General features: G+C 36.4%; 2 protein-coding genes across 4 annotated transcripts in view; one reads left to right on the top strand and one right to left on the bottom strand.

Annotated features, from left to right (window-relative positions):
- The window catches only part of LOC105253030, a 130,674-nt gene extending 110,814 nt beyond the window's left edge, over positions 1–19,860 (bottom strand). For both annotated transcript variants that reach the window (XM_011260773.3, XM_011260775.3), the window contains exon 1: positions 19,253–19,860. The gene's annotated coding sequence lies outside the window, so the exon portion shown is untranslated. The remainder of the gene's footprint in view (positions 1–19,252) is intronic.
- Positions 19,861–23,486: 3,626 nt separating this feature from the next.
- LOC105253031 (tetratricopeptide repeat protein 4) lies at positions 23,487–26,709 on the top strand. 2 transcript variants are annotated; one of them, XM_011260778.3, is made up of 8 exons: positions 23,487–23,540; positions 23,715–23,977; positions 24,108–24,279; positions 24,352–24,553; positions 24,636–24,916; positions 24,995–25,159; positions 25,247–25,409; positions 25,907–26,709. In XM_011260778.3, the coding sequence occupies exons 2-7, from the start codon at positions 23,719–23,721 to the stop codon at positions 25,329–25,331; spliced, it is 1,164 nt and encodes a 387-aa protein (XP_011259080.1). In that variant the 5' UTR covers positions 23,487–23,540; positions 23,715–23,718; the 3' UTR covers positions 25,332–25,409; positions 25,907–26,709. The 2 variants fall into 2 exon arrangements, with proteins under 2 accessions (XP_011259080.1, XP_011259079.1); XM_011260777.3 differs by lacking the exons at positions 23,487–23,540; positions 25,907–26,709 and having other exon boundaries at positions 23,550–23,977; positions 25,247–25,424.
- The last annotated feature ends 81 nt before the right edge of the window (positions 26,710–26,790 follow it).

Genomic DNA, 26,790 nt, shown 5'->3' with positions numbered 1-26,790 from the left:
TCCTTCCAGTTTAGTAACTTTCTGTAATAGCTGTGCGTTATTAAAATAAAATATGAAGTAATGTATACGCGATCTTCCCGTTGTTGTTGTTGAAAAAAAAATGTTATTTATACGAAACGTAATCATTAAAATTCGTATTTCGGTTGAAATTTAAATATTCGTTATATCGCGAAGAGAGTAAATCCTTTCTGAAATATTAAAATTCCACAATATGGCTTCGGCGACAGGAGCAGCTATAAATTAAATTGAATTTGTTACTATATTGACCTTAATCTAAAAGCAACGCAAAGTGGGTCACAACGCGACGAAATTGCAGTACGGTATGCGTGTGTCTCTGTGTGCGGTTACGTGTAACACAACTTGTGATTAAAATGTTCCGCTATTGTTCGATTAATTAATGCTTCCTTCTCCCTAGCGCGGCATAGACACCTGTAAGTATCGTTAATCGATAAGGTAAAAGAATGCGCGACGCGTGCCGTAAGAGCGTAAAGTCTCAGGTTTAATAATTGTAACAAAACGCGCCTTCATTCACAGGCTCAAACGACTTTCGCCGCCTTTACTCGTCCGTCGAGCGTGAGATATAACTCGCACGCGTTACGCTTTTAATTACGCCGAAGCTGAAAGCGCGTGAGGAAGAGTCATTATTATGCATTCCGTACGGGAAGCAATGCGTACTGTGTAATTTGAAATGCAGTAAAAAAGCGCGCCGTGCAGACAGGTAAGTCGTAAAACCGCAACACAATGCACGCACGTATATCTCTTTAATATGGATTTCAGCGGGGTGTGCGCGCGTCTCCGTTAAACACTGCGCAGTAAATCAATAAGCCTCACACAAAGTAACATCCGTGAAGCGTAATACAGCGTATGACAAAGTGCCTCGGTTCTCTCTTTTCACGTGAACGCGGGACGTTATCTAGATTTTTAATTTCATCGTTCAATTATTTCTCTGTATCTTTCCGGAAGTCGAACCAGAACCAGGAAAATAAATATTATAATACGAGAAGTAAAGTAATATCCAACGTATAATATAACGACAAATTGCCTGTCTCTTTCACGATGTAGACATTTTTGAATTTTAATTTTATTCCAGTTAGTATATATTTTATTTCTTTTTGTATCTCTTTCCGGATCCCAGAAAACGAAATAAATATTGTATAATGGATAATAGAAAAAAAAAAGACAAAAAATTATTTTAAAAAAGTAATTTCTAAATCTTTTAAAAATGTTTTGTACATACAATCCCAGCAAAAAGTAGCTGAAAATCAATATTGACGAATATCCACTTTTCGTGTATTTTGAGTATGAGAAATTGCGTGGAATATTACAATTTGATTTTAGCTACAGTGCAGAGATGTATTTTTTTATATTTATTGCGTTTTTACTGAAATATTCCGAATTTTGTTGATCGAAATGATTAACTTTTGACAGAGAATTTCGCCTTGTGACAGATATATGGCTAACTTCACTGAATTATATTTAATATTTTTTTAACCAGTTAGTACTTGTATAATATTATTTGATCAAATATTTCCTCTAAACTTTTGCAAATTTTAAACAAATTCTGAATATTATTTCCATGTGTTTTTGTCATTTGAATCGACGTGGTTTCCCATAAGAACACATGTTAATTCGATGCAAATTAAAATCCTTATAACTTGTGAAACGCTCTGGTGAATCGATTTAAAAATTGTACTGAAGATTCTAAACACACATATGTAAGGACATTCTGTACAATTTTCATTAAAATTCTCAATATTTTAAAAATAGATACAAAACATCCTTAAAGGAATATATAAAAAATATGCACATAAATTGCATTATAATCTAAAGTATGATTCTTTCTGTTCGATATATACATCAATTATCAATTATAATGTATATATAAATACGCTTGTTCATGCGGCATAATAATACCATATTTTATCATACATAATATGTCACATTATATAAGATATTTATGCCGATAAGTTCATTAATTATATAATTCCTGATTATACTGTCAAAACAACAAATCGTTAAAGAGGAGGAATATCGAAAAGATATTTACATAAATTACGTCATATAAAATCAGAGTATAAAATTCACGCGTATAATTAATATCGATAATTTATTATATATTACACAATCTGGGCATTATCAAAAAACGCCTGTAATGTCTGTAATAATGTATGTAAACAATAATACTAATTATACAATCTCATGCAACGTCATGACGCGTTTAACGCTCCTGCCCTCTCTCTCTCTCTCTCTCTGTCCCTCTAGTTCGATATAAAAATGCTAAACGCGTATCCCGAAGACGAGGGAGCGCTCGCACGCGAACACCAGTTTCGGCGAGACGTTCAACCGGAACCAGTTTGGCTGGTTTTTCGTTGCTTCCATTGTGACCGGCGCGGCACCAGAAGTTCGTGAAAAACCGTGACGAAGGTTGATAGAGGAAAAAAAAGCAATGGAAAGAGGAGGCCCTCCCCCCTCCGCCGGTGTTGCCGCCGGCGTGTCCGGTGGATGTCTACCGGGATAAATTGCGGACAAGCGTCGGCTCCTTCTTCGGCCACACATTGTATATCGCCGGAACTTGACGTTGCATATGCGGGCGCGTGCATACGTGGCGTATGCGTGGCATTACGAGGGGGGTGGGGAGCGGCTCTTGCGAGGATGCTTCCGTAGCACATAAAATTAACATCGCGCCGACGCGCGATCGACCCACAAATCGAGCGAGTTAATTTTCTAAGAAATTTGTCGAGCCACAATTTGGAGTCCTTTCAAGTGCAAATGATGGTCCGTCGACCCGGCCTACGATACGTAAATACCTCGTTCGAGAATACCCTTCTTTCTATCACTCTCTCTCTCTCTCTCTTTCTCTCTTTCTCCTTCTCTCTCTTTGGCAACGCACCGAGAGTCGTTATTCTAATTTCATTGTTTGTTTTTACATTTTAGTCGTGAATCATCCTCGCGTCGTCGTCGTGGACCGAAGCGAGACCAAGCCCGACGAGGTTACATTTAAATAACGATTACCCATTCGCGACGACTGCAAATTGAATGCAATTAAATGTCTCGAAACCGGATACGGGTAACGCTCTTTATCGTTATACCGAATTTATAATACAATTGTCGCGTTTATTTTATTCTCTTCAGCTTCCGGCGCTTTTGGAAAAGGGCGCGCGTTCCTCTCGCTGAATAATGTAAGAATATGTAAAGCTGTACCTTTTACAAAATATATACGATAATCTCGAAAACAAAATATAAGTATCAAAAGCCAATGGTGATGACTTTGCAATACATGCTTTAACGAGGAGTAAGAGAATTTACTTAACGTTGAGAATTAAAAGGATTTAACGTAGCGAAAGCTTTGAGACGAGAGATAGATATCGACACTTTGATTTTTTTTTTTTTTTAGTCTGGATTCTGTTCAAAGTTTTCACTTTACTCTAAGAATTATTCGATTTAAAAAATTCTCAAAGTATTTCCCACGTATATATCGAACGATATTCGATATCGAAAATATCACCATCGAATTTAGTTAGATGAAATTGGCAATCTATTGAAATTTGCCTATTGCACGAAATTTATACCCGCAACATTTTACCAGAACGCGCAAATAACGCGTCGTTACCAATGTTATTTTTTTCGACCACCGAACGAAGCAACGTTCCGAGCGATCCGATTTGCCCGGCGCACGGAACAGCGTTTCCTCGTTTCTAATTTCATCGGATGTGGATCTCTCGCAGCACACGTTGCGAGAGTAAATTTCGAACACTGGAGCGAGCATTTCCGTTATTGCCAGTAACATGTGCGTAGCTATGGAAGATGCGATAGCTCTGGGATCCGTGTCATCCTGTGTGTATAGGGTATCCTATATACACAGAAATCACGATCTTACGTTAATGGTAACGTAAGATATACTGGTCTGTGACCAATATGCAGTAAATCTAGCCTTGATAAAAAGATCCGTGCGGCAATAATTTTGGAGATTCAACAAGATCAACTTAAATAAGACAAGAAATAAACTTTAAGGATACAACATGAGGACAGAGATTAATTATAAAGAAAAATGTATACTATTACTTGCATTTGAAGACGAATTGCTTTACTACACTGAGAAAAATAAATTGTTGATCAAACCGTTTAACTAAATTATTATTTTTTAAATTGAAATATTTAAAAAATTAGTAATTAAAAAGCGACGCAAATATCCAAAAAAATAATGATTTAAAAGTATATTAAGTTTCAAAAATAATAATATTTAAACGAAAAAAGGAGTACTTGATCGCTAGATACAAAAATTCAATACAATATTAAACGCAAACATTTCGATCCTCTCTGGATCCTTTTCAATGATACTTAAAGAAAATATTTAAATAAATGTCATGTTAGATTTAATATATATTATTTAATTTAAATAGTTAAATATTTCAATTAAAAAAATAATAATTTAATTGAATAGTTCAGTCAAGTTAACAACTTTTTTCTCTCAGTGTAGATTTTGAAACATCTCATTATTGAAAACCTTAAATTTTCATATTACAGACTCCAGAGAGGTTTTATCGCATTTTACCGATGTCGCGCAAACTTGCGCTCATTCCTGATTTAAAGGAGTTGCAAACTCCAGAGTCATGCTAAGGGAGGACTATTGCCAAGAATCGAAAATATAAAACGCAGTCAATCGTTTCTACGTCGGTGTCGTAACAGAAAATCGAAAGTCGATTGAGAATTAAATCGACGGTGCGAGCAACAACGACGTAAACAGCAACGGCGGGAAGATACGCGTGCGATCAAAGTACCCGCCGCGACATTATCGATATCCACTTTTCCGGCGGTCACACACACTCACGTACCACACGCACATATATGTAAGATATTTAACGACCTTTCGTCGGAAAAATACGAAACGTGGGTCTCGCGGCGCGGTATGCCGATCGCGAAATTCCTCGATAAATAATCCCGGCCCTCGCCAACGGAGCGCGCAATCTCGATGGTACTCGCGATACACGCGTTGGCTCGCACCCGCGCGCGCGCGCGCGGCGAGACGCACTCACACGCGCGAGTGCGCGTGCGCGCGCGCGCATCCGCATCTCCGAGATCCTCTCTCCGTTCTCCGTCCTCCTCGTCGAAAAAGCACGGAAACCGGCCTCGCCGCGCTCACATGCTCGCGACGGCTTAAGTGATTTGCATGCGCGACAGGTGCGGCGCGCGAGCGAGTCGGTGTATTACGTGTTTAATTCACGTGTCTCGCATACCCGGCGCGTTACGATTCCCGCTGATTTCCATAATGCAACCAGGGCGCCGTGCCGCGGAGAGGTTCCGCCCCCCCGGGATCGGAGGCGACCGTATTTTTCGGCGCGCGAGACATCGCCCGGACCGGCGAGCGTTTCGGGACGCGTTTACGCGTGTCCCTATCGATCGCGTTTAACGCGTGTCGCCCGCTGCCAGCCTATAAACCGAATCCGTCGACATCGCGTATTAACTCTTGGCCACTCTCGGCTGGAGGTAGAATCGTCGCACTTATCGCGATACATATTTTACGACGGTAAATATAATTATCCTGCTGATGTGAAAATAAATTTTTCATGTATTTTGTATGCTTGGAGTGCGTTGATAAATTATTCATGATATTTTTCGCCTCGTACAAATTGATTAAATTACAGTCGAATATACGCTCGATAATAAATGTTGAATAATAATTGTTGATTGAGAATTAAGGAATATATGATGCAATGAAATCTTTTTACCTCCGATGAATAGAGTTCGAAAAAACGTAATCGCGCGCAAAGCGCAAAGTTGCGCGAATGCAAAGTTAATAAAAAAAATATTTTTAGGTCAACCATACGATTACTGTAAAAAAAGGGAGAACGTTCTCATTTACTTTTTCATGAATTAATATACATATTAATATACGTATAAAATTTACCTGGAATTAACTGAAAAATGTTCATCTTTTCTTTATTAAACTGAAATATGATCTCGCGCGATCAAACAATTTACTTTTATGTTACGCAATTTTTTATCGCGATATTATGTACATAATTGACCTGCGTTAAATTGATAAAATCCCGAGATATAAAGAACGATGGTCAATTGCCGATGTAATAAACGCATTATGCGCAAAAGCCGTAAAGAAATGTAAGTTTTTAATATCGAGTTGTACGTTGCGCAAATTATTAACGTGGTCTTTGTATCTCTCGACGGAATATTGTGCCAGCTTCCAATATGTTTCGCCTTCCGATTAATAGCGCGTTATCAGTTACGCTTTCCAAAGACGCCGACGCGTGACAATGACGGATCCGTCTTGGCAACGGCGTCGTAATCATCCGAGGAAGCGAGGGCCGGGATTAAACAAGCAACAATCTCCGGGATATGAGTTTCATCGAGCGAATATCCACCGCGCATCGGCCGCGTTCCCAGCGGGGATCGTTGAATTCTAAGTATTCCGCTCCGTCTCTCGTTCCTCGCGAAGCGTGTTCCGAATATACGCGGGCTCCGTGAACGCCCGAAACAACGAGAAAAAAAAACAAGGAGGCAACAGGGAGGGGAGGGAAAGAATGAAAACGGGAGAGAGGGGAGAGAGGGAACGAGAAGGGAGGAAAATAGTCGTAAAACAAAGCGCGTGGCCCTCGCCCTTCCCCTCCCCCTTTCTCGTCCCTCTTCCCTCGTTCTCCGCTCACTTTAAAGTTCTAACGACCGGTCCGGCCCGATAAAGCGCGTGTATACGTATATACGTGTACAACGGCGGCGCCGCGCATGTGCACGCGTGTGTGCGATGCACACTGTGCACGCGGATGAGAGTCCACGGGGTCATCCACCAGGAGGGAGGCCACGATGCACTCGCTCCGCGCTGCACCGCGCCGTTGGAATTGCGTTCGACGTTGGATTAACGTACCGAAAACTCGTTTACGTATTTTGTAATTGCCGAGCACGATGGCGAGTAACCCCCAGAGACGGCGACGCCGGAGAAGTTCAGGGAATATCCTGGAGAAACGGTCACCCGCGTGCCGTTTGACCGATTAGAGACGGAAGCGAGCGCGGTTCCAATATTTCGGACTTTTTTCCCGTGTTGCGAGTGAAAATCGTACTTTCAGCGAGACGGGAAAACCTGGAGAGAGTGACTCTCTGCAAAGTAATTTTCCTTTTTTCAATTTTATTCTTGCGTTATTTTATGTATTAGTTTAATGCAGGCAATTGACGTCAGCGTACACAGAAAAAAAAGGACATTCTTGTTTTGAAAATATATTCAGTTTTAACATGGAAATCTTGAAATGAGACGATATTACGTTAATTAAAGAAAAATATAATTGCTCGAATAATTGCTTACTCGAATGAAGCCATTTTATATAATTCAATCAAGAAAAATATATTCTTATGATTTAAGATTTAATTTTCTTGAATGGAAAAGAAACAATGTTAGATAAAAAATAACATTTTTAAATCAAAGATTATAATTTTCTTAAAGTAAAATTAAATAATCGCATATTCTTATTGCGATAATTACAATATTAAAATAATACTATAATATTGTTGAAATTAAAAATTATTAAATTCTTCTAAGAAGATTATAAATTGTTGCGTATACACACAAAACAATGAACGCATTAATTTAAGTATATAAGTTTTGATTTGAAATTTATTTTTTTCTGTGTAGAATTATAATTTAATTTTTAAGCACATTTTGCATTTCTTAACATATGTTAATGGCGTTCTTCTTGTACGATTCTCGTACAGCTCTCTTGTACAACTGACGACCTAAATTTTCATTAGACAGATTCTTGGAACAAGTTGGACTTTTCTCTGACGAAAGGCTTTTGGCGAATTAAATGTCAGAGATAACAATGTCCAAGTGAATAACAGTCACATTTTGGAGTTAATTCCAGATAAGTTAATGAATAGTAGAATATTAAGAGCTAATTATAAAAATATATAATATTTATAATTGGAAAGTTAATAAATAATAATCTCTCTTGCCGCGATTGTGACAGTTCTGTTAAAACTTGATTGTAAATGAAGTATCATATGTCGTCAAAATTAAAAGTTCTCTCTAGACTTTTCTGTATATTTCTGAATTTCTTCATCTGTAATTATTTTTCTAAAATCATCCCTCTTAAATACATAACTTATCTTAATTAAAAATACAACTATATTTATATTCTTTAAATATAAATGTATATTTTTTTTATATTTCAGGCAGTGAAAACAACAATCTTTTTATATGTCGTAAAATTTAAATTTTGAGAAGATTTAGGCCATACATAGTAAAAAAAGCTTATATGCATTTAATTCTTTATGTCATTTTAAAAACTGCTTCTTCAAAATTATCGACGAGATAGAAATACGTTTCATTTACGACGTATCGCCCGGATACATTGATGTAAATCTGCATAAAATAACGATGCCGTAAATTGACAACGAGAAAGCTTAATTGAGCGTTCTTTAAAATTTTATTTGCCATTACTGCAAAGTTCTCAATTCTAACTAGCACATGTACAAACATGCATGCTTGGCGTTTTCTCAGTTAAAGGATTAAGAATTAATAAAAGGTCTGTTTGTTCGTTCCGTGTATATAAGAGAGAGAGAGCTACGTTCAGGATCTTAAATATTTACGGAGACGACAAAAGTTTACGATCGTATCAAACTGTTGGTTACTCATGCGTACGTCGAAACTGCCGAACGAGCGATTTTAGTGCTGATTGAGCGATACAAGACGAGAATTAGATTAAACTCGGTTGCTACATGTAGCGATATGTCGTCTTATACACACGTCTCTTTTCTCTTTTATATTTTTAATTCAGGACAAGTCGCACGGAACGATTGTCAAATGGAGACTCGCAGAAATATATCGAAAAACGGTTTTTCACAAGAAAAATAGTTTGTTTTCAAAAAAAACAAGTGTTATATATAAAATAAAAATATAGAATGCATCTAAAGTCATTTCCAACAGGAATTAATGAGACAGATTATTGAGAGTAATAATATAAATAATAAACTTTGTTCCTATTTGGATAATATAGTGAAAACGGTTTTCACAAGAAAAAATATCTACCTTTTAAAAAAACAAGTGTTATATATGAAATAAAAGTATCTAAAGTCATTTCCAACAGGAATTAATGAGATAGATTATTAAGAGTAATAATAAACATAAATAATAAACTTTGTTCGTATATTTAGATATATGGTGAAAACTTAGTCTCTTTTACGAACATGTTTCCAGTCATGATTATAAATACCGAGATTTTCAATCTTGCGTTTTCTAGTTTTACGAGTTTCGCAGATAATATTGTGAAAAATGTATTTCGAAATAAACTGCAATCCTCGACCATGATTGCCGTAAAGAAATATAAGACTAGTAGTTTAAAAGAAACGCTATCTACGCACACAAATGTCGCAATTTCTCAAAGGTATCGTCAATTTCTCTTAACGTAAGACGTAAAAGCGTAACGTAAGACGCTTCAAAAATTGGCGAATTAGAATCGTCGAAAAGAGAAAAAGCAGCGGCAAATAAGACGAGACGAGACGAGTACTCCGTCTCGGTCTAACGCCACTTCCGTGTTATTATGTAAAGCTAGCATTCGCTATCTTTTCGCGTCGAAGGAGATAAAGCTGGCGAGACAGAGATGGAGGGACAGCGGGATAGAAAGAGGGAGGAAGGAGAAAGAGAGCGAGCGCAACCGTCACGTCGATTCCACCCATTTCTGGATAGCTCTCCACGGTGGCTTGCAACAGTTCAATTGGATCAAGCCCGTCGCTACGCGCGATGCACCTTGCACGAGATCTGCACGGACGACTCCGAGATCGTTGCAGCTCGAAGGGCGCGGTCGAAGAAGCGCGAGACGAAGAGGAAGAGGATATCGCGTTATGAAAAATCCCGCCGCGGCTAAAGCCGAATTTACACGGTTCACCTCGCCTAGTGACCATCCCGAATCGCTCAGAGCAGCACATTGGACGCGAACGGGTTTTTCTTCATAGTAGGTTTTTGGTTACATTGAGAGATTGTGCCCATCTACCATACATTCCGCTGTACTTTCTCGCGGCGGTTCTCCGGAGATTTTTGAAAGAATTTCAGATAAGGAATGCTCGACTGATGTGCTACTTTGTCGCTTTATCCTCCTTCATTTCACGTTTGATTCGCTTCGTCGATTATCTCTCTCTATCTCTTTTCCTACAATATAAAATAATGTAATTGAAATAATTAATTAATCTTCTACCATGTGCTTTCTCTCTATCCTTAATGAATTTCGTGCGTATTTTATACGATGTAAAGATTTACTTATTATTCGTAGAAAACATTTTACACGATTCATTTTTATGGTTTTTCTGGATGATTCATTTCGTATGTTGTAGCGAATGTACGAGGAGTTTTAACGGCGCCAAAATGTCGAATAATTTAGCAAATTTTTGGCGCTGTTACAGCTTCTTGTACGCGATCAGCCAAATTGAATGCAGATAATGGCTCGCTCTACTCCTTCCAGCGCTCAATGGATGAGCATTTCTGAATAAATTGTTTATCCAATCCACGATGATATATGCTGGGTGATGCTCAAGAGTGAACCGTATAAATTCGTCTTAAGCTGCACGCGTGATTCCCATTCCTTCTGGGATTTCCGATTATCCTCGCATGGAGTCTAATACGCGTGAAAGCTTCTTACGAATGATCACTCTTTCGTCGTTTAGCAAATTAACAGACGATTTTTACTGGGGATAGTTTATACGATTTGCTCCTTAACGTTTTATTCGGGATGATTCCAGAGAAAATCGTGTAAACTTGGCTTAACCAAGGCACGCGATCTTGATCTCTTTTAGGAGAACCCAATTAATCGTGCATGACTTTGTCGAAACTTTTTACAATTATTCTCTTTTCATCGTTTAACAAATCGCAAATTTTTCCGAGAATTTACACGATTGACTTTTCGATACTTTATACAAAATAATCGTCGAGAGCGGATCGAGCTCCGACTCTGCACGCGATTTCTATTTCTTCCGGGATTCCGTGCACGACTTTAATATGCACGACCTCGAGGACGCGCGTCGATGGCGTCGCGACGGCAAATCGGATAATAAAACGCTACGAGGAGGATCCACTCGTACCGAAACCAAGACAAACTAATTGTAAACGAGCTTCGAGGAGAAGAAAGTGGCGAAGGTAAGAAGAGGAGAGATAAGGAGCGCCCAGCGAGTAGCAGCCAGCAGCAGCAACAGCGAGAGAAGACCCTCGTATTCGATGCCGAGATTCCAGTTTCTCCGTTACTCGAGAAGCGAGCGGCGACCGCGGAGGAGATGAGAGAAAGGAGAGGGAGGGAGATGTTGGAAGAGGAAGGAGGGAGAAGGACGGAGAGAGGTCTCTCGGCATATACGCCGAGCGAACAGCCTAACTCGCCGAGGTCGGGTCGAATAATAAAATAAAAGAGCACGTCGGGTGGATGGGGTGCAAGGTGGTAGCGTGGTAAAGGTAAAAGAAGAGGAAGAAACTTTACGGGAACGATGGGTAGTTACGCGTGTGTGTAGTTGTTGGTGGAGAAAGATGCAACCGAAAGGAATCGAAGGGGGCGCGAGAGAAACAGAGTCTCTCTCTCTCTCTCTCTCTTTCTTTCTCTCAAAGGGAGAGGAAGAGAGAGAGGGAGAGAGATCCTCTCGGCGTTGCCACATGCTCACTGAATTTCTCCGAGCGCCTCAAATATAAAGGCCGTCTTTATAAGATTGCCGTGTGCTTATGCGACTGCCTTCGAAACTCGCATCAAATTCTTGACGTCTCATTAAACATCGTCAGGTTTCAAGGAGTTAAACGTTACGCCGTTTTACGCACGGCGAGCCGCCTCTACGTGCACAAGTAACGAATCGCCGAACACAGAGGAGCCGTTCTTTCTTCTTCTTCCGCTGCCGCTTTCGCGCGCCCTCCGCGAGGGAGGACAGAGTCCGCCTCACAGGATATTATACAGGGCGTGTATAAGTAAACTATAGGCGCAAACTTGCTAGATTAATGGACGTCATTACGAGAAACCAGCAAGACTTAACAAGCATATATCCGGAAACTAGTAATTTCAGGGATACTCGGTCTTTTAATTTGTAAGTCAATTATCGTTCGCATCAGAATATTTCGCAGCGAGCGTGTATAGTCGTAGAAGGACTAGAAATAAAGCATTTTATTTTAAGAGTTTATTTTCATATTCGTTAAAAATATAATTGTTTCTGAAACTAATTAATTTTCAGACATGCATGTTTTGATATCTTTGTTTGGGATCTTTTATTTTTCGCTTCATAAAAATTCTATTAAAAATTTTTCAAAACTTCTATGTTTACAGTTTACCCACACTCTGTATAATCTTCTTGAAGTTGTAATAATGTTTGCTTCAGAAGCTATTAATTAATTGTAGTGTCCATAGCCAATTTGTTCTGGAAATATTAGTTTGCTCGCGCCTACTCAAGAAACGATTTGTCTGCCAGGAATGATTAACTACTCGAGACATGATAGGCGCTCTTCGATATTTTCGATATCTTAAAATGACGTTAACCCTAATTTTACTGCCTATTAACATCCATTATCTTACTATAAAAATAAAGTAACATCTACAATTGTATGTGTATGTCTTAAACTTATTTCAAATTATCTTTTATCTTTTATCTATATTCTTTTTTAATTCTTTCCCGTTAAAGTCGATTTTCCTTCAGTAACTTAACATCCAAATGCTCAAAATATAACATCTTTAACAAATTTTTATTTAACATCTTCAAAATAACATAACATCTTTTTCAAAACAGTAGATATATAAAATTCTCTGAGATATAATTTATTTTTATATTATAAATTTTTATATTATATTATTTTTATATTATAAAAAAGTGTTTTGGATATTGTTTTAAACGATACAAGGCGCGTTAATTGTATGTAAATTTTATGCTAATATTATATTTTGCGCCATTTCAGTGACGTTAATTTCTGCTGTGTAAATATCTTGCGAATATAGCGCTAAAAGATGCAGAAGAGGATATTTCATAACGCTCGGCAAAAGCATCCTGTATAATTGTTGACGCAATAGATTGACATCTCTAATGTTTATTCAAGTATTAATGAGCAATCAGTGATGTTACAATTATACCTTTTTCACCAAATAATCACGGCTGATGAACGAGCTCATTTATCGTGCCGGGTTATTACGCATAATAATTACGACGACTGCATCGTTCTCACACAGATGATGTTATAATTTCATATAAATTTTAACTAACCAATCTGCAGTCTCACTTTTTATCTTTACAATTTTTCTATTTTTTATCTATTTTTTCTACTTTTATTAAAAGTTTTTCGTTATATAAGCGTTTAGAATGTCTTTTAAATTTTTTAAATTAATCTATCGAAATTATATCTTTTTCTATTGTACAGTATAATTATATAATTAAAAATTTCAATTATTCTTGTCTAATAAATGATGCACGAAGAAAAAAAATAGCGAGACAAAAAAAAATGAAATTTACCAAATTCTCCTTACACACGTGTCAAAATCTGTCATTCTGTATATTCTTTTCATTGCGAAATATATGAATTTTATTCTTTTCACTGCACTGAATTTCGTGATTAATTACGCCTCACAATCAGTCATGATCAGAGCTAGTATTATGCAATACTACGAATACTTTTGGGATTCGTTAACTGATATTTCACAAGCGGAACAACAACGGTTGCGCGTTCGTGCTTCGAATAAATTAGGCGGATTATGTCAAAAACTTCGTTGACTGCTTTTCGGTATGTGCATAATATTTCGCCTGCGCTCGATCTCACCGAGTTTACCGGCAAAGTCAACCGTGCGTGGTATGCGTGCATTATATTTTTCATATTATGATATTCCGCGAGATACGAATTCCGAGATAGAAAAATCGCCGGTAAGAGAAATAATACCGGGCCGGGAACCAACGTTCCGAACGGGAAACGCGAGCAGCAGCGGTAGCGGTACAAGTCGTAAAAATGAATTATTTTATTCGGGATTATCGGTGTGCGGTATCGACCGCGATGCGTGCACGCATTATTTCCGCTGTCTGAAATCGAATTTATCGAGATTTCAATGCTGACAAGACACATCGAGATCGGCACGACGATAGTCACAAAGCGCGTTGCCGCGTTGCTATAATCGTTTCATTAATCGCCTCTCACATTTTCAAGTATTTTTTAAATAAATTCTTTCCAATTTAATTTCTATTAAAATCGTCTAGAAATTGGGAACGAACGTCTACGTGTTTCACACACGTTTTTCGTGCATCGTCGAACAATTTCTTTCTCATTTAAATCACACACGTCACACGTTTGTTTCATCTCAAAGGATCTAAGATTTACAGCGGGCGGGCGTAATAAGAAGAGCAATCTTGCGCGTAAAATAATTGTGTGCTTCCTACTCCGACGTAGCTCCGCGACTTCATAGAAATTAATACGATTGTGCGCAGACACCGCGCTGCAATTGCGCTTAAGGGGCATTTATTCCGCGTGAGTCCGTTTTTCCCTCTCGAGACACAGCGATGAATTATATCTCATCTCAGCGGCATGACGGTACTGTTAGCTACATTAAGAAAATTGTTTATAAGCAAAATATCGGCGGCGCGGCGACAAGAACGGGAGTAACGCGCTCGTAAAGCTCGTACCATGTCCAGGGTGCGTGTGTGGGTACTGGTTAAACGAAGCACGTGTTTTTCTTCGCAAAACGAACAGAAAATGCAGGAACACCTGTTACCTGCGTGATACATTATTTCGCGATACTCCCCGCGTCACTTGGCGAGAATACGGAGAGAGGATTCGTCCGTCGAGCGCACATTTTTGGGTAAAACAAATCGATCGAGCGCGAGAACACGCCCTTGCGTCCCTTATGGCGTTAATTTTAATTTCTCAACGGGCTTTGCGAATCTGAATTACCGTCGAATATCTGTCAAGGAGCAGAAATTTGCCCGATACAATCGCCAATTTGTCTCACGCGTAATTGTATTTTCTGTTTACACCGCGCGTAATTTACTTCCATAGTCGGAGCAAAAATACTTTTTGCAGCGTCTCGCAAAATGCGGGAAAATCTCGATTGTCGTGAAAATTAAATGAGAAACACATCCGCTAAATTGATACAATTAGTTTAGCACCATCGAACATGTGTAGAAATCTATGTTTCATTACAACTTTTGTTATAAACAACTTTTTGTTCTAGTCTCTCAATTTTGTCGTTTTGATTGTTTCATCAAAAACGTATGAAAAACACATTGCTCACGTGATTGATCTTTACGGATCAATGGGAAAAATCATTTGCTATACAGTATACTGTTCGATAAAATCGAAAGAAACGTAAATAAAAAATATGTATTTTTAATAATAGTGTTCTTTCCCTTCAAAATTATATCTGGCAGGACAAAAGAATAATGATTGATGGGAGAGAAAAATACGAGCGAGAATAAATCGATATATGTACAATATATTTGGTCCTTTTTTAAACGACACTGTCCAAATAACTAAATGTTCGATTGAACAATATTCGGATAAACGATTTGTTAAACGATATTGAACAATATAGACTCTAGGTTGCCATTGAAAATAACAGTGAAACTAAAATCAAACTAAATTTCTATTAAAATTGCTTCGTTGAAATAAAATATAGTATTTCATTATATTTATTGGAGCGCATTCAATTATTTATGATTTAAAACCGCGACAGTATGATGTTTTAGGACACTTTATGTGAAATAAACAATGAATACGCGAATGCAGTAGTTAAACTCGCTAAAAATACAATACAAAACATACATAACATATGTTATAAATTTTTAAAATATTTCCAATATAGTTGGAAAAGTATCTCATAACAGCTTGTACATATGAATGGCAAATGCTCATACACATTGTTTCCGTGTATTAATTAGTCACTTCACTGCAAATTATTGGCACATCGGAAAGCCGATGAAACTATAGGCAGTTTCAACAATTTGGGAGACTACGTTTCCATTTTCAGTTACCTACGTACACATATTTGTGCGTCGAATACGCGGCGATGGTAAATAAAAGCTCCATCGTTGTATCGTGCAAATATTATGTCTTTTTATTTAACGAAACTGCAAAACATTTGCGTATCATATACGTTATTAATATGCGATCAAATATCAACAATGCCATTCCATTGTTGCCATCAATTTGTGCTTTTAAAGTTTACTTAGAAATTATCGAAATGGGATATGTTTTAAATCATGTTTATCGACAAAATTGATTGATTTATACGTTACTCTTGCGATCGCGCGAGTTTCGTTTCACAATAATCTCTTTTTCGTCTCGGACATACATATTTACCGATACCAATTAATATGCACAAAGTCATTTCGACATTCAGCACTTTTTTTTAAATAATTCGATTTATTTAAATTAAGGAAGAAAAAATCAACATCGAATGATCGTTAATTTGAAAAGCAGATAACGTTTCCAGTTGATGAGACTGCACGGTTGAATAAAAATGCAAAAAATCTCTAAAAATCATAATCCTGAATATACAAATGTTGTGGCGCGATGGATATATTCATTGTACTGAAATATTGTCGAAAATATCATTCCCGAATATTCGAGGCCGTCCAAAAATATGCAGAAAAATAATCGAAATACGCGGAAACAAGTATCGCATAAAATTACATGTATTTTTATCTCTAACTCGTGACAATCTGAAATATATTTTATTGTACAAGAAAAAACACAATTTTTCAGTTTTTCAGTATTTTTATATAATTTCAAATATGTCGGCTGATAACCTTACAACGATGACAAATATCGAGATATAACGCAAATATTGCTAGATATCTTTTTTCCTCGATTAATAAGACTTGGAAAAATTTTTCAAAATTTTGTATAGTCCTGACTAGATTACAAATAAAATCGACAATATTCGAGATAAAGCGTTTTTGCATATTGCACCGCATTTTTATTCGCGGTCTTCTTTTTTGAGAGCTCGCATTTCATCTATTCCGCAAACGTAACGCTGGTTAATGGCGATCGACATCGATGATGCATTAGGCAAACACGCCTGTACCATTTTCGCGTTCGCGCTATTTCACGATGTCGAAAATATACAAGGAATGATCCGCAAAGAAACGCGGAATATCGGTGAATTAACGATAAATATCCCATGCGCGTATTCGATTCTCAATGCTGAGTATCGAGGTATCGCAACGTTCGTATGAATAGATAACTAGGGGTAGATTTTAATTACTAGCTATTAATTAATTATTGCGCACGCGAGAGAGGACTAGATATATACAACTCATTGAAATGCAACCGTTATCGATAGATTGCAATGCGGATATACATGATATCGCGACAGCCATAACCGATTACGCCTATTACGAGTCACGGGTATCTTACATTGGCATATATTAATCTCGCACCGAGAAACATGTTCGCTCCGAGTTGATTCTAGAATCCCGATTGGCAAAGCACGCACAAATACGTGTTTTTTTTTTCCCCTCCAGATTATCCCGATCCAAAGGCTTGAGAAACGTTATAAACGACTTGTCGTCGCTTGTCCGGCCTATATTAACGCAAGGCGAATTTACATCTTACGGTAATAAGTGCATCGCGCGTAACCGGGTAAATCGAAACTGGTTCCCATAGCGAGACACGCTGTCGTACGTCATTCATGCGTGCGTGTAAATAAATACGCGAGAGGGAGATCTGCGAGAGAGACGGCGGGAGTTGTAAGGCGAGTTGTATAAGAGGGACAGGATTCGGGAAAGGAGGGAGGGGGGAAAAGAGAGGCGCGGAAGAGCCAGCACTCTCTGTAGCAGCACTTAAGGATAATAAACTACCGCGACAGAGAGGGAGGGGGGAAGAGGCGCGACATCTTCCGCGGCGCGCGGGGCAGCGGATCTTCCGAAATTGATCGTGCTTCGCGCATACTCTCATTACGCGGCCAGCAATGTATATGACAATAAATGGACCTTTCCCCGATGAGAGGCGAAAGGGGAAATACGAACGGTGAATATGCGCGCCCTTTCGCGACGAGCGACGCCTTTTATCAAATCTGCCCCTCTTGAAGTATTCTTTTCGCCAATTTTTTCACGATCATAGTAAATAAAATATATTTATCATAATAAATATATATATATACAATAGCTGTATCATGATAAATGAACATGTGTGTACGTGTGTGTTTATATATATTGTTATAAATTGGAAATATCGTGCGAGTCGTGTACGAATATAAATTTGTGAATAATTGTTTATTAGATTCGTTGAAATGATAAGGGAATATTTTTAATATATATATATCCATCATAATATCTCGTTTATCGCGCGCAATCTTTCTTCACCTTCTTAAAGAAACAACAAACAGAGGTGAATGAAATAAAGCCTATTTTTCCTCGTAAATCGGTGTTGGACGTATTGACGATATTCCGATAAGCTCGGGCGGTTTTTCGCGAAAATGGAAATTCGTAAGTGAGGCGGTATTGTTGAGAATAAAACGACATATCGATCATGTGCCGCTTTTCGACGCTCTTGATACGGGAACGTCAACAAGGAGACTCTCGACTGCAGAGGACGACCGAAGGATGGATTTAACAAAATAACGCGTAGACTACAAACGGCGCAAACCATTTTTGCGTGCGATGCCCGATCGCGGGATCGCCCTAGAACGACCTCGAGAGAGAGAGACTATCGAGATATTCGGACATCGAGGCTCTCGTATGGACAGCCTCTTCGCTCGAGGAGCGACTCACCGCACTATTTACACACATGTATACATGCATGTATGTATGATGTATGCGCGGGGATCGTAATTTAGTGAATTCAATTTTCGATGCTGTAAATATGAGAGGAATGTATCCAACGCGCGCGAGGGATTCGCGTCTCCTTCATTTCTATTATTCGACAATGGCCGAATTCGCATCCGAATTGCGGCTAACCGTTGCGGGAATCGGACCGATTTGTGCGGGAAAAAATAGCAAAACAGCCGCGGACGTGTGTCAATATACTCTCGTAATCGTGTTCCCTCGCAATTTACTCTCGATACGCGAGTCGGAGAGACGCGGCGGTCTCGAGCTCGATTATCACGAGCGACGTATCAGCGACGAGGGAGACGTCGAATCATCGATATCGCTACCGATTTTCCCGTTTCCGAGCATCTGTCGCGCTCCACGTCAACGTACGTACGTACAACACACGTATACGTAAGAACACGAAACACGCACCAAAATGACACGCACGGAGAGCGATCGACGCGGTTCGCGGACGATCGGCTCTCTCGTGCTCGCTCGCTAAATTTGATTCACTCACCGAATGTGTCCGCCAGTCGACGAGTCCTCGGGCGGGTGGGCGAAGGGGGCTGGCGAGGTCCACGACGCACCTAGGGGAGACGACGCCGCGCCTGATAAATCCAGCGTCGGTGGTGGTCACCGAGGGATCCGAGCGCCGGCGGCGGCAGCGCGACAACGCACACTCGACAACGGGCAGCACACATATACATGAAGAGAGGATCGGTACAAAACACTGGCCGCTGGCACTTGTGATCCGCACGCACTGTATACTACACTCGGAGACAGCGAGAAGAGAAAAGATGCCCGTGGAAAGTATCGAATGTATCGCCGAGTATCGTCGGCAACTTGACGCGATTAAACGCGGTCCTCTTCCCCTTCGCTTTTTCGTTCGTTCGCGCGAACGCGAATGATTAACGTCGAGCGAATCTCCTCTATTTCGCGAACCGCACAGTGGCCATTACACTCGTTTGTCGCGACGAGCGGAGAGAAGCGTGTTTTGTTTTTTTCTCTCTCTCTCCCTCTCTCTTTTTTCTTCTCTTCCTTCGAAGGTCTCCGTTTCACGGACGACGTGCCGGTCCGCCGCGAAGCCGTGCTAGCGACTGCTCTCGGGAGACTGACGGCGCAGCCCGATCGACCAATCGCGCGCCTGCTTTTGCCAAGCGCCATCTTGCCCCTACCCGAGCACAAAGATGCTGCCGAGCCGAGCGTCGCCGAACGTCGGCGGAAACGCCCGATCGTCGCTCGTCCCGTTTCCATCCCCCTACCCCCTACGCCACCGCCACCGCCGCCGCCGCCGCTACCACCCCGCCACCATCCCACCACCGTCACCCCAGCGGCGATGGATCGACGTGCGTTTTGCGGCTTCGCTCCTTCGTCGGTGTCCTAACTTTCGATACGGGGGTTTTATGGCAGGATTAAGCGCGAAGCGAGCAAACTCGCTTGTACATCGAGAATTGTGTCTCGGTAGCGATTCGTCCGTGTCTCCGGCCGACGTACCATCGTTCGAGCTATTACCCCGAATAACGACTGTTTCGCGAAAAGGGGAGCTTTCTGATAAATCTTTATTAAGCTTTCATTCATGCGTGACGTAAATGTACCGTAGACATCATAAATGCCACAATATTCGCTAGATGGGCATGATTTTCCTATCGACGTACCCCATCTAGATGTTGACACATACATCATGATTGGGGGTCGTAGCGAGAAAAATACTGGGTCATTGCATATGAATTGAATCGTATTCCGGAAATTTCAGTTTTACACAATGACTCCTATGAAGCACACGTTTTTCTAATAATCAGACATGTTAATGTTAATATAATATAATTTCTTTTGTAAAAATCTTCTGTGTAATTTATTTATGAGCTCATTAAAGAAAATTAGAAAATGGATATTATTTTATAATTTTATAATCGATATGATCAATAATAGCGTAAATTTGATATTTAACATATATTTCAGATATAAAGTTGAAAATTATTTCTCTTTTTGTACCCTTCACTTCATATTCGATTAAAGAAAGTATACATGAAAATAACTTCTCTTTTTTATTTTAAGTGAAATATTGAAGAAATAATATTATTGTTTTTTTTTAATTACTTATGTATTTTATTTTCTCGCGCACCCAGAAATATTATATGATATTTCTTGATATAAGAAGAATCTTGATATTTTATATGCCTCCTAATAATTATTATAACAGTGATATTATTTGCAAAGATTAAGATCGCGTATCGTAAGTAATATCTATTTATTTAAATTTAAATCTATAAAGTGTAAATCCTAATAATATAACTTTTTTTTTCATTATTCTAGAAATAACACAATCGATTTTTTTTAAATATATTTGCGATGGTGACACATATCAAATGTCAATTAATTATTTATCGTATTCTTTTATATTTCTCATATATTCTTTTATTATAAATTGTCAAACAATTTTCTAAACACATCTAAACACTATCTAATGTATGTGTACGTAAATTTTTTTTAGAAAAAATGTTTAAAAATACATTTGTTTATAAATATATTTAATGACTATTTTAATTCTTAATCGATACGATTTTATAACCTGCTTTTATTTTATATACATGTCTACAATGTTTCTTCTATGATTTTCCTATAATTTAAATTCTAAATAATATCTGTATCCTCTCTCTATGTGTCTTAATGACAATGCTTTTTCTTATCTTTTTTTTCTACGTGATCACCTAGTAATCTGACAAACCATCGTATCAATTAAAAAAAAACAGAGTAAGAGAAGTTAGTTAAGAGATTTATGACGCTATGGTATAATCGATAACAAAAAAATGTCTCAAAATGTCACTTCTAATACTTTTTGTTTCGTAGGTAGATCGCAACAACTTATTGCCACACAAAACGAAAATACATTTTTCTCGATATGTTTTTTAAGGAAAAAAGCTTAAAATGACCATAGAGAAGCTTTGAGATTAAAAATACATGCGGTGTGATTGGAATAATTTGTATATTCTCCAATAGATTCCTGAATTTCCTATATATTGAAATAACGGCTCCTCAAATTTGTGGTTATATGTTCAGAATCTCGTAATCCCAACATATCTCGATAATCCGGTAATATGTGTATATATACATACATACATACATACATATATATATATATATATATATATATATATATATATATATATATATATATATATATGTATATACATACACATATGTGTGTATGTATTAATTAATATCGAATTATCGAGATAAGATTGACATTGTCAGTTCAAACAGAAATGTGAATTTACTTTCCTATAAAAGAAAGAAAGATTTTTGTTAATATAAATATAAATTTGTTAAATATATAACATAAAAAAATGATATAATATAATATATAATAAGAGATATGTTATATAATTTATTTAAATTTAAATGCATAGGCGTTTCCCATTCTCCCTTTATTCTCCACTATCTTTCATTTTTTTTCCGCATCATAGGGATCAAAATTTCCGTGTCCTAGTTTTTTCACATTTGTATAGATGATCCTTCTATGGTTATATCAAATTTCTATTTTTTATTTCAACCATCAAAAAATGTGTAAAAAAAGGAACTGCATTTATGCATTTATTGAATTTTTTATTAATATTGATATCGCTCTTTCGGAATATTAATTCGTCTATTATTAATTTATAACTCTCATATTGTGTGCAGTGATAATATTAAAATCAGATACTTTTTATTTCTATACAATTCCTATATTTATTGTTATTATATTATTATGTTGCATATATATATATATATATATATATATATATATATATGGAACAATAAATATAGGAACAATAAATATAGGAATTGCTTTGAAAATATCATGTTCAACTGAAACGTGGACTAAGGTCATTGTTTCATAAAAGTTAGTTTGTTTCATTTGTACCTAATAGTTTGAATTGAAAGTTTGAGAGTTATTGATTGATTTGAATTACGAGGTTTTTACAATGTATAGCACCAGCAATTGTAATATAACACACAGTGTATATTAATCTTTTTATAAATAGAGTTAACTTTTTCATGCAACTAATTCTATTAAATATTGATTCTAAATTGAATTTTTATATTAAGAAAGTAAAGCAATAGTTATTCTATTAAAATTTGAAATGAATTATTTAGTTATGTAAATGTAATTTGGGAAAGGTATTTTCAAACAATGGCCATTTAATTATCAACAGCGTTGAAATTACGTGTCACAAATTTGATATCTGAATCAAACGACAGATTACAAATGAATTGGAATTTGCAAGATTAAATAATAATATGAAAAAATTCTGTATAACATATTCTTAGTGAATTGTAATATTACATAAATTTTTGATTCTATCTTAATTAATATAAATTGAATACAGATAGATTAAATAGTCACATATTGACGTCGAATACTTTTTGTGATTTTTTAGAATTTTCTTTTTCCATCTTAATTATTTGTTTATAACTTTTAATTCTTTTTATATATGATTATAATTAGTATAATATATAAATAATAAAAATAATATATACTGATTCAAATTTTATTTTTTTGCAAATTTATTCTTTCTTATTATAAACTTAAATATTTCTTGTCTGAAATTTTTTTCAGTTAATCATTAATTCATGAAAAAAAATATAAAAAATAGGTTTATTGGCAGCAATAGTGATTTAAAAAAAAAATGGAAAGTACTGATAGTGCCATCTTCAGATAAAATACTGAAATTCTAAAATGTGAATGTATATTGTGCCGTCGATAAAAACAGAAGGAGTAATCGTCATGTGCAATTCTCTACATCATATACAGTGTACAAATTGACGTGAGTAAATTTTGGGGTTATATTCCACATGATTTTACATTAGGCGATATATTTATGTTATGAATTAAAGACGTGACATGAGATGGGAAGCGGATAACGAAATTCATGCATATTTAGAACAAGAGCATTGTGAAATTAATTTTGTGTAAATATAATCTTTTATAATTTATAAAGTACAATGGACAAGCCTAATGAAGATCAAAAGATGCAGGAGCGTTTGGAGCTCGCTGCCAAATTGGATGCCGAATTGAATGAGTACATAAACAGCCTGGAGAAGAAAAGTTATACAGAAGGATGGCCGGAAGACAAGTGGCAAGAGGAAATGGAAAAACACCCTTTTTTCATGAAGAAATCTCCGGAACCCGGCGACGAACTGTCTCCTTTGATGGAAGGATTGCAACAGCTCAAATATGGAATAGATGAAAATACCCCCGAAGGTACTGTTACTTTCTCAGTACAAATTGCTTACCAGACTTGTGTTTGCAAAATATTCATCGTTACACTTTATTATTCATGCAAGCTACATACTATGCTTGTTTTTTATATAAAATGTTTTCTTTTATACAGAATTGGCAAATAATTACAAGGAAGATGGAAATTTTAATTACAAATATAAAAAGTATCGTCTTGCTATTCTCAGTTATACAGAAGGAATACGAACAAGATGTAAAGATAATGATTTGATGGCTCAATTGTACAATAACAGAGCTGCGGCACAATTTATGTTGCAAAATTATAGGTAGATTTCCTTTTCATGTTGAATGATTAACTTGCTATATTTTCATATTTTATTATATAATTAAAATTGTAGATCGAGTTTAAACGATTGTAAGGTGGTTTTAAAGTCCACTAAAAAAGAGACACTATATTTAAAAGCTTTGAAGCGAGCTGCTACTTGTAACTTTCACATTAAAGATTATGGTCAATGTATTAATCTCTGCGATCAATTTCTTGATCATAGTCCACTTGATAAAACAATATTGAAATTAAAATCTGATGCCACAATTACAAGAGTAAGATATTGATAAATTTAAATATAAAGTTGTATATATAAAAGTATACAAGTTTTTATAAATTCTCTATGTTAATTCACAGAATTATTTACAAAGAAATGAAAGAAAGCAAGCAAAGTTAGAAAAACAATTGAATAAAGAGGAGGAGAGATTGTTAGAAATAATTTTAAAAAAAGATATTAATTTAGAACTGGTAAATGACAAACAAAAGTTAGATTTGAGAGATTTAGAACCTCAAGTGCCACAAATAGCACAAAGTAGAGTGCACTTTGATGGAAACGATAAGCTTATATGGCCAGTAATGATTTTATACCCAGAGACTCAACAAACTGATTTCATTCAAAATTTTCACGAAGATACAATGTATGTTTTTTTCATTTATCAAAATATGGTATATATGCTTTATATTTTGTGTTGAAATATATTTTAAATTGTTCATAGGTTAATAGAACAGTTAACAGAAATTTTTGAAGAATCACCGGAGTGGGATGCAGAGCATCGTTATATCGTTGATAATATAAATGTATACTTTGAAGGCAAAAATAAATGTTCCGTTCATAAAGTAGACGTTCAACTCACATTGGATAAAATATTACGAAATAAACAGTAAGCATATTGGCAATATTTTTTCTATAAAATAATAATAATCTTAAAAAAGTTAACATAATTTTCATGTCAAAATTAATCTTTTAGGTTCATAGTCCGCGGTGGCACGCCGGCTTTTTTGATATTCGTAAAATCCAGTGAAGCAGAAAAACGTTTCTTAGCAAATTATTAAATGTCTATTATTGCATGTATATATATTTTTTATATATAGTTTGTGAGAAAGATAGAAGAAATATGTACCATATATTATGTAAGTCTTATTACATACTTTCATATGCATAGAAAATATATTTTTTATGAGAATATAAAATCTCTTTTATGTATAAATCTTTAAAATCCCTATATTTTATTTCACTGAAATTTATAAAATAATTTTGGAGCAAAAAATTTTGAAATTGCTTATACTAAACAAGTATTAATGTTGTATATACAATTGCAAAGTGATAAAATTATGATACGATAGAAGACAAATATTCAAAAGAAAAGTTTGCTTATGAACCTTTGAAAGCGTTTTTGGTTCAAAATATAAGTAAAAACACAATTAAATATTTATAACGATTATTCATAATAAAGTAGAGATACTAATATTTTTGTATTACTATGATAAAAAAAAATTAGACAAATGTAAGAGTAAATTTCCATATTTTTTAAAACTCACAAGTTTTATATATATTTCAAAGCGTGCAAACCGAATTTGCTCGAAAAAAGAGATTCTTATATTAAATATATATATTAAACATTTTTCAGTAAACTTACATCAATAATGGAGTTATACATTTGGAGCTATAGTCGCATGGAGTTCACTTGACAAAACTGTCAGTTCACTTGTCGCACTCGATGAAATATATTATAGTTTTGCATAATAAAACGATGCCCTGAGACATTTTTTTGGCACTCCCGATATTATATGTTTATTTGCATGTGATGTTTATTCTCGATAACTTAATTTCTTGGAAATATATGTTTAACAATGCTCGCAACTATGGTTGCGTGAAGATCACTTGACGGAATTATCGCACATTTTTATTATTGATGCGATACACTGTATTTTTGCACAATACGATCGTCCGATATATTTCTTCGGCACTCCCGATATTACACAATTATCCGCAAATGATTTTTATTCTCAATAACTTATAAAATCGCAACTCGAGTCTAAGAGATAAATGAGAGTCTTAGACGGTAATATCGTATCATAATATAATTATAGTAATTGTGACCGAATAATTGTTAATCACAGAGATTATTTCATTCCTTCGTTTTGTCGACACTCACGATATTCGATAACGATTATATCTTCACCACAAACGTTCCGATATCGCAAATAATCGCGCGCGATGTGCAATGATAATACACGGTAAACGAGCGCGAAGATAATTAAGAAGATATCTCAATTTCCGTTTCCGTTAGGGTACCAATTCCGTGGTCCGATTCCGAGATTCCGAATTTGTACTATGCAAATATGGCGGTAAACGTCATGACGTAAATTTCTTTCTTGTTAATTTCTATTAATGCATATGTAGATAATAATCGTATCTAGATATTTATATTCCGTGACAGTTAATTTTAAGAAAATCCAATAACATTCGAGTAGAAAATAAAAAGATTATATTATATTATAAAAAGATTAT

This window comes from Camponotus floridanus, unplaced genomic scaffold (genome assembly GCF_003227725.1).
Source record: "Camponotus floridanus strain SB8 unplaced genomic scaffold, Cflo_v7.5 scaffold4, whole genome shotgun sequence".
Taxonomy (NCBI): Eukaryota; Metazoa; Arthropoda; class Insecta; order Hymenoptera; family Formicidae; genus Camponotus; species Camponotus floridanus.
The sequence above is the reverse complement of the archived record's forward strand: the minus strand, read 5'-3'. Positions and strand labels throughout refer to the sequence as shown.